At 47.2% G+C, this 13776-nt stretch overlaps 1 protein-coding gene across 1 annotated transcript in view; it reads right to left on the bottom strand.

The window, feature by feature from the left end:
• The window catches only part of LOC126194869 (little elongation complex subunit 2-like), a 221481-nt gene that overhangs the window by 153492 nt on the left and 54213 nt on the right, over positions 1 to 13776 (bottom strand). The window contains exon 4 of the mRNA XM_049933213.1: positions 2181 to 2312. Within this exon, the coding sequence (XP_049789170.1) occupies positions 2181 to 2312 (132 nt within the window). The remainder of the gene's footprint in view (positions 1 to 2180; positions 2313 to 13776) is intronic.

The following is a 13776-nucleotide window of genomic DNA, read 5'->3' as shown; positions in this document are numbered from 1 at the left end:
TTCGGGCACCCACCCTCCAACCTCTCGGACACCGGCTTCCCCATTGCCGGCACCTGTGTTGGTTTCACAGGGGACGTTACCTCCTCTCCCCGCTGTGACTCTGCCGCACTGCGATGGTTCTCAGCCTTGGCAGCCTCCAGTAGCTCCAGCACCGGCATCGCTATCGTTCGAGATGCCCCAGCGAGAGCCGGCCCCCCTAGCAGGCCTGGTTTCTCAGGAGGCTGGTTCACCTGTGGTCGTCCCTTCCCCTTCGTCCCCGCCACTGGGTCTTGCCCCTCCCGAGGTGGAACAGGATCCAGAGTTCGACAGCTTGTCGCCCGTTCTGTCCCGGGCTCCGGTTGTGGGACGACGGGGGCCTCTTCGTGTGGGTCACTTCCAGCCGTATTCGAAGGTTCCGGCTCGAGGGTTGGCAGATCCTCTCGACTCCGGCCTTCCAATGGATGTGGAGGTCATCGCTCCTGCCCGACGCTCCACCTTCCGACGCAGTGGATCACAGTGGCTTCACCCCCCGAAGGAGGAGGAGTGCAGTAGCCACCAGAAAGATCGCGGGAGGCGCACATTGGCACGGCGCATCACGGACGGTAGTGCCGCAAGTAGAGTCCCGTCCACCAGAGGGCACGCGAGAATTCGGACGCGACCTCTGCCGGCGTAACAACAACAACAACAACAACAACTCAGGCAGCACGGGCCGTGCCCAGTCAGTTAACATCGGGCACGCCTAGGACACAGTCTTGGTCTATGCCAAGTGAAGTGCGACGTAAACGTGAACAGTGTTACTACAGTTATCAAGCTATAGCTTGCGGAAGAATCAAATTTTTTCATTGATTGTTTTCTTAAAATTGGATGTTAAGTAATTCAGCTGTCGTCGCGTCTGCTCCACTGCTTCGCCAAGAAGACACATGGCTGTCACTCTGTGTCGCGCATGCTGCAGCAACAAGATTCAAACACGTTTTAATTCGAACGTCGCCAGTTGCAGGGGGAGACATGCAGCGACACAGATGCCGCTCACGTAGGACGCTTCCGTAACTACACCTGTGGTTGTGTTTTGTTGCCTGAAGCTGTCGCGTGCTGTCGCTCGCTTCTGTCGCTCACTTAGGACACGGCCTAAGGGCATTAAAAGTGTTTTATTCTGACAATATTTCTTCCTATACAGTAAGCCATATCTTCCTGTACAGTAAGCCATATGTGCAACACGTTCAGTTTTACTCACTCCAAGCACTCCAGAATTTCCAACCGCAAGTCAGAATAAATTAACTTCACAAAATTATGACAAAAGCAGATGCTCTGTGAAAGGACACGCACGCACGCACGCACGCACGCACGCACACACACACACACACACACACACACACACAAATGAATTTTTTGCCCTACGCCAGTGCACATACTGTTCCATTCCTCTCTACTTTAATCACTTCACTTCACTGAAACTCCTATTTATATATTGGTGACAAATAAGCATAGAACGTACAACAATAGGTTAACTTCTATTTTGAGTGACAGTACTAATTGCACATGAATAAGGAAAGACATACTGTTTTCAAACAATGCCTATTTTTTTATGACTTGTCATAATTCTCTCTATCATATCTTCGGATTCTATTGTCTTTAATTTCATTAACTTCTGAACTCGCAAATATATCCATATTTTAAAATTGAGCTTATTCTGTTCTATCTGTTTTTGTTGGGGACTTCCTTGTATGTGCATCTTGTTTAGATGAAATTGTTTTAGGTGTTCTCGAGCTATACCGGGGACATACATATAACAAATTAGTGTAACATAAAATACATTACAATAGAAGAACGTGGGATATTACAGATTACCTACAATAGAGAGCAACAATTTCAGATTCAAGAAAGAAATTAATATCATTAAAGAATCAATGATAATACGTAGAGAATAATGGAGGATAAGCTCAAAAGAGGGTGGATATCAAAAATGTATAGAAACAGAATCATCAGAACTGAATTTACAACAATAACACAGAAACACAAAAGAAAGAAAGAAAGTTTGTATTAGATATACTAAAATGATACTAACAATTCGAAATATCTAAGGCTGAAGAAAAAAAAAAATATCGGGAGAATACACACTTAATGTACAATAGCCTGGTACAGCATTCAAAGTAACTAAATGGTAATGCATACACTCTCAATTTAAAATATAAAATGAACAGTACCTTCCATACTGTATCCATATACTTCTTTATTTCTGGATGTAAATTCTTGCACCTCTTTTGATGTGTAGGCCATATGTTCTCAACATATTTGTAAAACATAGGTCTTTCTTGTAACACCTGCTGGTGCAATGTCTGTGGCAAAAATGATAATTTCTTAGATATATATCTCATATGTGCTAACTACACACAACAGAAAGGCTCACATGGACACTAAATTAACTCACAAAAAGTTTTATGCACTTTGGTAGAACTTATCGAGTTAAAATGAAGATGAGATAAAAATTTAAGGTGCTGTCACAAGAGAAATGAAAAGTCATTTAGAATTATGTGTGAGAGGGGTAACTCATAGAGGAGTGCAAATGTAATTCACTAGAAGAAAAGAGACAAGCAATGACTGAGGCACTTCAGATTAAATGTTTCCAAACCTGTGCTGGGTGCAGCATTCCTTTTTCCTGAATTTCTTGCCCCGAAAATCTGCCTTACAGAAAATATATACACTGAACAGCCAAAACATTATGACCACTGGCCACAACAACATTGGATGCCGCCTGTTGGTGCTGCAGCCACATGATTCGGTAACAAAAGTATGCAAGTGGAACAGACATGGATGGGGGACCATCCTAGTGAAGATATGGGTGCAAACGGGGAAATCCAATGAGAAAAATTACTTTCACAAAGGGCAGATTATTATTACACAGAGCCTATCAACGAGTATCTTGAAAACGGCAAAGCTGGTCGAATATTCACATGCTACTGTCATGAGCATCTACGGAAAGATGTAGAAGCACAGTGAAACTACCACTAGGTGCTAAATGGTTGCACATCCACGACTCTTCACAGAACATAGGGTTCGGAGGTTTGTCTACTCCATAAAGTAGGACAGATGGTGATCTGTGGCATCTCTGTCAAAAGAGCACAATGCTGGTGCACACACAAGTGTTTCAGAGCACACCATTCATCTTACACTGTTGAACATGGAGCTCCACAGCAGACCACCCATTCTAGTTTACATGTTTACCCAACAATATCATCAATTATGACTGCAGTGGGCATGAGTCCATCAGGATTTGACTGTGTATCAATGAAAACGTGTCAGCTCCTGAGGTGAATCACATTTTTGCTACACTAGGTTGATGTTCATCTCCACAAACACTGTCACTGAGATGAATGGTAGTTCCAAACGTGCAACACGCAACAGATACTGGCTGGTGGGAGTAGTATTACACTACGAGAGACATTCTCCTGTGCTTATACAGGACTTGGGGTGGTAATTGAAAACACGGTGTCAGCTACGAACCACATGCATCCCTTCATACTTGATGTCTTGCCGACGGCGATATGATCTTTCAGCAGTATACTTGTCCATGTCTCAGAGACAGAACCATGCTACAGTGGTTTGAGGAGCATTACAGTGAAATCATATTGATGTCTTGGCGACCGAATTCACCTGATGTAACTCCTACGGAACACATCTTGTAGTGCCTCGAGAATTTTGAGGTAAACTCTAGAGACACTCGGTCTTCCACCGTCTCGAACACTCGATATTTTAAGTATGAGTGTGGGAGAGTGGAGACGTGTCTACCGCACCACCAGTTTTTGTGTGAGCAGGATGGACGTGTATCGGGCGAATACTGCAATTGTGGCAGTAGGTCGGTGCAGGCAAGTGTTTGCCGGTCGCGCCATAGAAGCTGTATGTGACGTACAAGGAGCAAGCACATGTTATCCCTTGACGGTGTAATGATTGTAATTGTAATGAACAAATGAAATACGATTTGACTAGAGACTCTTAATTCGGGTCTTAGCTCTGAACAAAGCAAGACGCATGGGACGTCTATAAATTAGGCGGTTATTAAACCCACCAAATTGTGATTATATTTAAGAGTATCTAGTTTTTTAATTGCTGGTGGTTAAAAGCTTGAAATAAAAGTGAAATACCAGAAGAATTTACATGTGAAATGCGAGAGCATAATCCAATACATCGTTAATTGGCGAAAACAAAGTTTGTATATTTACTCCATATGTTCTATCTTCAGAAACCGTAAGAACGTGGCGACCGACATGCTCGGGACTCAAAGAAGGAGGAATTTTAAAACGAAATCAAGATAAGAAGATATTGTGAGTTGCCATAGCAACCAATAGTAACAAGACAGAGAAATTGTTTCGCAGAGTTGGATTTTGCATAAACGGCAAAATTGGTGAAAGTGGATGAATACCAGACAAGAAGAAGAAGTAAGGAAAATCTCAACTGTTTAGACTAAAAAGAGTTATGACAAGATCCATTCGACAACGAGGATCCAGTGAGGAGAGTAAGCAGCCCTCACACAGATCGCAGGGGCGTGGATGAGGTAACCAGCAATTGATACCAACTGCTGCTCACTGGTGCTGACTACAAATCTGTTCACCGACACCGATGCTGAAACTAACCTTCGACGCTGCCGGCGCCCATGCTGTTCACAGGCGCCGATTCTACACCTGTTCACTAACGCAGCCTAAGACTCTACACCAGGTGAGCAAAAGACAATAATTATTCAAATGTAAAGTTAAGGACACTGTTCAATAATAGACTGTTAGTATACTTATTATGCTCAGAGGTGTATCTAAAACTAGAAAGAACATGGATCACAAACAGCAACTAGCAGAACCAGCCACAGCTATTAAAATGACTAGGGAAATAGTGAATTTAATTGAAGCCCAGCGCGCAGATTCAGCAGCTGTAAACGCTCAAATTGCTTCTTTACGAAAAGAGTTGAATGCTAAGTTACATGACCAGAAAACAGAGTCGAATGCTCAAAATGCTTCTTTGAGAAATGAACTGAGTGTGAGTTTAAGTGAAAAACAAGAAGCACGAAGTGCCACTTAAAGTGAAAAGCTTGATGCACAGAGTGCTAATTCAAGCAGAGAAATAGACACAGTGAATACTCAAGTAAATAATAAATTGGACATTCAGAATAAAACTTTATGATTGTTAAGTGCAAAAGTAGACAAACAAAATAAGGAATTTAGCCAGTTGTGTGAAGGCATGGGAAATTTGAAGACTGAATTTGACATTTTAACCACTAAAAGTGGAAAATTTTAAAATAGATTTGAAGGATGAATTAACTAGCTCTTTAAGTAGTCACGTCAATCAGCTGTTCACTGACTTTAGTCAGACACAGAGTAACCAATTTTAGGATTTGGCAAAGAAACTAGAATTTGATATTGAAGATGAATGTAATAGTGTAGAGTCTGAATTGAGCGAAAAACTAGGATCATTTCAAAGTGGCTGTAATGTTACGTTTGATGCTGTAAAACATAGATTACACACCTTAAAGGAGAGTGTTGAGAAATAGGATAAATTATTACCAATAGTCCAATCGCAGATTGCAGGTGCTAACACACTATTTAAGTTGATAATGTAGAAAGAAATTTTAAAGAGAAACTAGCCACTTCAGACATAATAAATATTAGTAATCTGGATGAACAGGTAGAAGAGATGATAGACAGAAAAGTTGCCACGAGAGTAACCTCCGACAACGTGTCTCCAATTTTATCTTCCGAACTTAATGATACTAAGAGAGGTTGGTTGGTTGGTTCGAGAATTAAAGGGACCAAACTGCATAGGTCATCGGTCCCTTGTTTCATAAACACACAGAGCACAGTGAAACCATCCATTAGTCATTCGAAGCACAAGATAAAAATTCCAGGGGAAGAAAATCCCCAAGGTCAATAATAAAGAAACATGGAAAACGGAGCACAGCAATAAAAACAACAAAGAGAAGAAAGGCAGAAAGAATTAAAACTGTACAGCAGAGGATCGTGGCTGGCTGATCACGAAAATAATAGGATGAGCCAGCCACTCTGCAACACGTTAAAACCTCCAGCCTAAAAGAATAGGAGGGAGTCGAATTAAAACACAAAACTAAGTAAAAGATACAGCTCAAAAGAGGGTGACGTAATAAAATTAAATGGACCTATAAAAGCCGCTTGCGCGAATAAAACTTAAAACCCGATCTGCCATAGAGACATTGTCACCTAAAAGAGACGATAAATCACCCTGGAGATTAAAAGCACGCCTGAGAGCGGTTAAAAGAGGACATTCCAACAACAGATGGGCCAGAGTGCGCCATTCGTCTGCCCACATCCCAAAGGGATCAGTGGCCGGGAGGCCGATCTCCAACGGCAGTTTGCGGGTGGCTTCTTTAGCTAACTTGTCGGCGTGTTCGTTTCCCGCTATCCCAACGTGTCCCGGGGTCCATATGAACACCACTGAACGTCCACGCTGGTCAAGAGCATGAACGGACTCCTGGATGGCAACAACAATGGGATGGCGTGGGTAGCACTGGTCAAGAGCCTGCAGACTACTGAGAGTGTCACTGCAAATGACAAGAGACTCTCCAGTGCTGGTACGAATACGCTCAAGGCCACGAAAAATGGCTGTTAGCTCTGTGGTGTAAACACTGCAGCCGTCCGGCAATGAACGCTGGTCTACATAGTCCGCATGAGCATAAGCGTACCCCAAACGGCCATCAACCATCGAGCCATCTGTATAGATAGCCTCCGAGTCGCGGGATGCGTCGAGGAGAGCAAGAAATTGGCAGCGCAAGACTGCAGGAGGAACTGAATCCTTTTGCCATTGTGAGAGGTCCAGCCGAAGCTGTGGCTGACGAATACACCAAGGGGGCGTATGTGGGTGGACCTGAAAAGCAGATGGAAGAGGCAAAGAATCGAGGTCACTAAGGAGTGACCGAACACGGATCCCAATGGTATGGCCCGATCGAGGCCGCCGGTGTGGGGATGGACTGCCGCATTAGCGAAAAGGAGACGGTAGTTAGGGTGACGAGGCGAACAACGAACGTGGGCAGCATAGTTGGCTAAGAGTTGTAGACGCCGAATGTGGAGCGGAGGAACCCCAGCCTCAGCAAGTATGCTATTAACAGGACTGGTGCGGAATGCTCCTGTCGCCTGTCGAACCCCACAGTGGTGAATGGGGTCCAGCAGTTGCAACGCTGAGGGCAACACTGACCCATACGCCACACTCCCATAATCCAGTCGGGACAGCACAAGGGCTTTGTAGAGCTGCAGCAGCGTGTTACGATCTGCACCCCAAGTTGTGTTGCTGAGGCAGCGGAGGGCATTCAGATGCTGCCAGCACTGACGCTTGAGCTGACAAATATGTGGAAGCCAAGTAAGCCGGGCATCGAACAGCAATCCCAGAAAACGGTAAGTGTCAACAACCCTGAGCATAGCATCCTGAAGATAGAGCTCAGGGTAGGGATGGACAATTCGACGCTGACAAAAGTGCATAACACAAGTCTTCGCAGGAGAAAACTGAAACCCATGGGCTAGGGCCCACGCCTGCGCCTTGCGTATGGCTCCCTGCAACCGACGTTCTGTAACACCAATGGTGGAGGAGCTGTAAAAGATGCAGACATCGTCAGCATATAACGTGGGTGAGACAGACAAACCTACTGCTGCTGCAAGGCCATTAACGGCCACAAGGAAAAGGGGCACGCTCAATACAGAGCCCTGTGGAACGCCGTTCTCCTGGATATGAAGTGAACTATGGGATGTGCCAATTAAAACGCGGAATGTCCGAACAGATACAAAATTCTGAATAAAAATGGGGAGAGAGCCCCAGAGACCCCACCCGTGCAACGTGGTGAGAATATGGTGCCGCCACGTCGTGTCATATGCTCTGGAGAGGTCGAAAAAGACGGAGACGAGGTGTTGGCGCCCGGAAAAAGCAGTGCGGATTGCAGACTCAAGGAAGACCAAAGTATCGGCGGCGGAATGGCCCTGACGGAAGCCGCTCTGGCACTGAGCCAGAAGACCCCGAGACTCGAGCAGCCAACACAGCCGTCGACTCACCATACGTTCCAGTACCTTGCACAGAGTATTTGTCAAGCTGATGGGCCGATAGCTATCCACATTAATCGGGTCCTTACCAGGCTTCAGCACTGGAATGATGGCACTTTCTCGCCACTGCGACGGAAAGACACCATCGCCCCATATGCGGTTGAAGATGGCAGGAACACATCGCTGACAGTCCGGGGACAGGTGTTTGAGCAACTGATTGTGGACGCCATCTGGCCCAGAGGCTGTATCGGGGCGCTGTGCCAGGGCGCTTTGGAGTTCCCACAAACTAAATGGGGCGTTATACGTCTCAGGGTGGCGAGAAGCAAAAGAAAGCCGTTTGCCTTCCTCCCGGAGTTTGAGCGCGCGAAACGCCGGCGGGTAATTCCCCGACGCAGAGGCCCGAACATAGTGCTGTGCGAAATGCTCGGCGATTGCATCGGCATCGGTGGATACCGCCCCGTTGATGGTAAGCCCTGGGACACCTGTAGAGTGCTGCAATCCAAAGATGCGCTGAATCTTCATCCACACCTGGCAGGGTGAAGTATGGGAACCAATGGTGGAAACGTACCTCTCCCAGCACTCCTGTTTCCGCCTCTTGATGAGCCGCCGTGCCTGAGCACGGAGACGTTTGAAGAAAATGAGGTTCTCCAAAGACGGGTGCCGCTTATGTCGTTGAAGAGCCCGCCGACGTTCTTTAATGGCTTCAGCGACCTCCGGAGACCACCAAGGCACTGACTTTCGCCGGGGGCACCCTAACGAACGAGGAATGGTACGTTCCGCAGCGGAAACAATCGCTGCAGTCAGTGTCTCAACCGCCACATCGATGGTACCGTGGGGGAGAGATTCAACAGTGGCAGCAGAGGAGAACGTTTCCCAGTTTGCCTTGCTAAATGCCCATCTAGGCAGGCGTTCATGGGATCGACGCTGGGGTAGTGAAAGGAAGATGGGAAAATGGTCACTACCACACAAGTTGTCATGGACTCTCCAGTGGACCGATGGTACAAGCCCTGGGCTGCACAACGACAGATCTATGGCCGAGAACGTGCCATGCGCCACACTGAAATGCGTGGCAGCGCCAGTGTTTAAGAGGCAGAGGTCGAGTTGGGAGATGAGATTTTCGACATCTATGCCTCGGCCAGTAATCTTCGATCCACCCCACAGGGGATTGTGGGCGTTAAAATCCCCAAGGAGAAGAAAAGGCGTGGGAAGTTGGGTGACAAGTGCAGCCAATTCGGTCAGGGAGACTGTACCACCTGGAGGGAGATAGACACTGCAGACGGTTATGTCCTGGGTAGTCCTTACGCGGACAGCCACAACTTCCAATGATGTTTGAAGGGGCACAGGAGCACTATATACAGAGGTAATGACACACACGCAGGCTCCACCTGACACACTATTGTATGTGCTACGGTTGCAGTAATAACCCCTGTATCCATGGAGGACAGGGGTCCGCATTGCCGGGAACCAGGTTTCCTGGAGGGCAATGCATAAAGCAGGTGTCATGCTTAGAAGCTGACATAGCTCAGGTAGATGGCTAAAATAACCGCCACAATTCCACTGGAGGATTAAAGCAGGTGTCATGCTTAGAAGCTGACGTAGCTCAGGTAGATGGCTAAAATAACCGCCACAATTCCACTGGAGGATTGTACAAAGCGTGTCCTGTAGGGGCATTCAGGCACTGAAAAGGCAAATTACTTCGCAGGGTCACATGCTGCCACCGACTGAGTGACGGGCATCGCTACGGCCATCGTTTCTGAGGAGACGGCGAGATCCAGGTCATCAGGGGATGCAAAGATCTCGACCTCATACTCAGAGGCTGAGCTGACAGGAAGCGTTGGTGCGGGAACCACTGGGTCCTTATCCTTCTTGGAGAGCTTCCTCTTCTCTCTCTTGTCTTTGGGAGGAGGGTTGGCATGCTGGGAGGGCTTTGGTTGGTTGGTTTTGAGGAAGGAGACCAGACAGCGAGGTCATCGGTCTCATCGGATTAGGGAAGGACGGGGAAGGAAGTCGGCCGTGCCCTTTTTGAAAGGAACCATCCCGGCATTTGCCTGGAGCGATTTAGGGAAATCACGGAAAACCTAAATCAGGATGGCTGGACGCGGGATTGAACTGTCGTCCTCCCGAATGCGAGTCCAGTGTCTAACCACAGGAGGGCTTTCCTGACGCATTATCAGGTACAGAGGAAGAGCGTGAAGCCCTTCGACCAGCAGCTGGTGGCTTCTTCAGCCACTGGCTAGTGTCTTGTGAGACACTGGGGAAGTCCTTGGAAGGGACTCCCCCAAGGGATCCCTTCCGAACAAGTGAGACCGGCGGAGGCTGTTGTGTCTCCGGCTGAGCAGCCAGAGAGAGCTGTTGCTTCCCCGGCTGAGGAGCCGGAGAGGGCTCTCGCCGCTCCGGCTGAGAGGTGGGGACTGACGTCCCCGGTTGCTTGGGGCGCACTGCTCCCAAACTGGGTGTTTTGGGAGCAGTGGAAGAGAGAGTGGCCTGTCCCAGCGGTGGTGCAGACGTTACTTGATTTCTCTGTGGGCCAACGGAGAAGGGAGTCTGTGCAGGAGCTGGTGGCGGCAGTGTGACGGTAGCATAACTCCTCAACATAGGTGTGGGGTTGAGTCGTTCTAGCTTCTTCTTTGCCTCTTGGTAACTTAAACGGTCCAAGGTCTTAATTTCTTGTATCTTCCGCTCTCGTTGATAGACTGCACAGTCTGGTGAGCAGGGAGAATGATGCTCCCCACAGTTAACGGGGAGAATGATGCTCCCCACAGTTAACGCAGGTGGGAGGCGGAGCACATGGAGCATTAGGATGCGGAGGTCGTCCACAATCACGACACGGGGGCTGGCAGTGCACCTGGAGGACATGTGTCCGAATTTCCAGCACTGGAAGCATCGCATAGGGGGCGGGACATAGGGCTTGACATCGCACCGGTAGATCATGACCTTGACTTTCTCAGGCAAGCAGTCGCCCTCAAAGGCCAGGATGAAAGCACCGGTAGCAACCCTATTATCCTTCAGCCCCCTAAAGACACGGCGGACAAAGTGTACACCTCGTCGTGCCAGGTTCTCACGTAGCTCGTCATCAGACTGTAGCAGAAGATCTGTATAAAAAATAATCCCCTGGACCAAATTTAAGGACTTATGGGGAGTGACAGTAATGGGGATCTCACCGAGCTTCTCACAGGCGAGCAATGCCTGGGACTGTGCAGATGAAGCTGCTTGTATCAGAATGGCCCCGCTCCTCAGTTTGGAAAGAGACGCCACTTCCCCAAACTTATCTTCGAGATTGTGCACAAAGAAAAGAGGCTTAGTCCCCAAAAACGAATCCCCATCAGTTCTGCTGCATACAAGGTATCGTGGCAAATACGGCTCCTGTCTGTCTGCAGCCCTACGTTCCTCCCACGGTGTGGCTAGGGAAGGGAACGATTTCGGGTTATATGTCGCAGCGTTAAATTCCACCTTACCACGCTTAGAGACATTGGCGGTCGGGCGACCACCAGATTCGAGACTTCACCCGCTTCAATGCGGGGCATCCGCCCCAATGCCACCCACTCCGCCCAGGGGCTCTCCCCACGGGCGCCACCCAGCCACAGCAAAGGCCACCTGGCAGGATGGTCGTTGCCGGGAGTTCTGATGCCCCAGAGAGACGGGCATCTACTCCTTGGCTTACGTGGTGAGGTGTCAGCTCAGGCATCGGCAGTACGATCCCTGTGTTGTCAGGGGGCTACAACCTAGAGGGTACATGACGACCCCACCACAACGGGCTGGCTACCGTGCTGGATTTTGGGTGCCATGGGTAGTCCATAGTGATCGTGGGTGCAGATGGTGACGCACTAAGGGCGTTACTTACACAATCCATCAGGTGTGTATGCCCAAAACGAGGGATGGAGGGTGCAGTTACGACACCAAGACGATCAAGAGTGCCAAGGCCTTAGGGCACAGAGGACTGATGGTGCACCACGTAAGATGTCCTTCCCCAAAAGGCTCGTACTTCTGTGGAATTTGGAAAAATGGAGGTCAAACCCTAATGGGGACCATCACATGAAGGCCGAAACGTTTGAGACTCCTTTTAGTCGCCTCTTACGACAGGCAGGAATACCGCAGGCCTATTCTTACCCCGGACCCGCAGGGGGAACTAAGAGAGGCATAGATAATTTATGGAAAGAATTCAAACTTATCCAGGATAGAGCAGAGAACAGAATAACTTTACCTGATGTTGTGTTACCTAGTAAAGAGGTGATTGTTTTGCTATGGGGAGACTTTCACACAAAATTTAACGAGAAGTAGTGGTTTGCACTTGCTCAAGTGAGGTTAATATCAGATCCATGGGATCCGGGCAGAGTCACATCTGTCTCCCAGGGACGTTAACGTTCTGTCTTAATGGGCAGAGTGATGACCATCAGATCCTAGTTGTTTTCGATGTTCCTTCTGTGCTATTTTTTCCTGCACCAAATTTCCTTCAAATCTTGAACTACTCTGTAATCTATTTTTGAATTCTTAAACTATCCTATAATTTTAGTACACAGAAAACTGGATATGACAGTAAAGTAGAAAACTTAAAAGAGAATCACAGATGAACAGTGATCTCTAGACATGAAATGAAACAAATAAAATATTATTTGAGTGAAAGGTATAATATGATGATACTAGTTAAACCGAGTGATGTCTAGATGACAAACTGAACAAAGTATATTATGTGTGTAAAGTGATTAACTGAACAACTATTTGATTGTAGTGTATAATTTTCTATTTTTATAGAACATTTTATACCTTTTATGAAATGTGATGTAAAGGGGAGGGTTTGTATTAGTTTTGGAAGAGGTTGGTAGTAAGTACAAGCATAACTAACACCAAACACACACCACACCTTTCAGACAATCCTCACAGACAAGTGTAACTGATTCTTCACCATTTGCCATTCCATACGGGTTGCTACGATGTTTCTTTGGGGACTTCAAAGGTGAAGGTGAGAATGTCCATTCTGTAGGAGACGTTTAACACCATTCCTCCTCCGGCTTCTCGCTAAAGTACCAGCAAAGTAGGGATCTTGGGGAAGGGGGATGGGAAGGGTTTCCCGTCTTTGGGGCTATCTTCTTTCTCTTCTTCAATCTTAGCAACCTTTTCTACTTTTTCCTTTCTTACTTCTCATCTGACAAGGGAACCTCCCCATCGCAACTCCCTCAGATTTAGTTATAAGTCGGCACAGTGGATAGGCCTTGAAAAACTGAACACACATCAATCAAGAAACAGGAAGAAGTTGTGTGGAACTATGAAAAAATAAGCAAAATATACAAACTGAGTAGTCCATGTGCAAGATAAGCAACACAAGATGTGTCTGAGGCAGGAGCGCCGTGGTCCCGTGGTTAGCGTGAGCAGCTGCGGAGCGAGATGTCATTGGTTCAACTCTTCCCTCGAGTGAAAAGTTTACTTTCTTTATTTTCGCAAAGTTATGATCTGTCCGTTCGTTCATTGACATCTCTGTTCACTGTAATAAGTTTAGTGTCTGTGTTTTGCGACCGCACCGCAAAACCGGGCGATTAGTAGACAAAAGGACGTGCCTCTCTAATGGGAACCGAAAACATTTGATCGCAAGGTAATAGGTCAACCGATTCCTCCACAGGAAAACACGTCTGATATATTCTATACGACACTGGTGGCGGCATGTGCATCCCATGACAGGAATATGTTGTCGACCCACCTAACTTGTACACTTGGCGAATGGGTAAAAAGATTCTTCTACCTTGCCCGATTTAGGTTTTCTTGTGGATGT

The sequence above is a fragment of the Schistocerca nitens genome, chromosome 7, assembly GCF_023898315.1.
Source record: "Schistocerca nitens isolate TAMUIC-IGC-003100 chromosome 7, iqSchNite1.1, whole genome shotgun sequence".
In the NCBI taxonomy this organism is placed as follows: Eukaryota; Metazoa; Arthropoda; class Insecta; order Orthoptera; family Acrididae; genus Schistocerca; species Schistocerca nitens.
The sequence above is the reverse complement of the archived record's forward strand: the minus strand, read 5'-3'. Positions and strand labels throughout refer to the sequence as shown.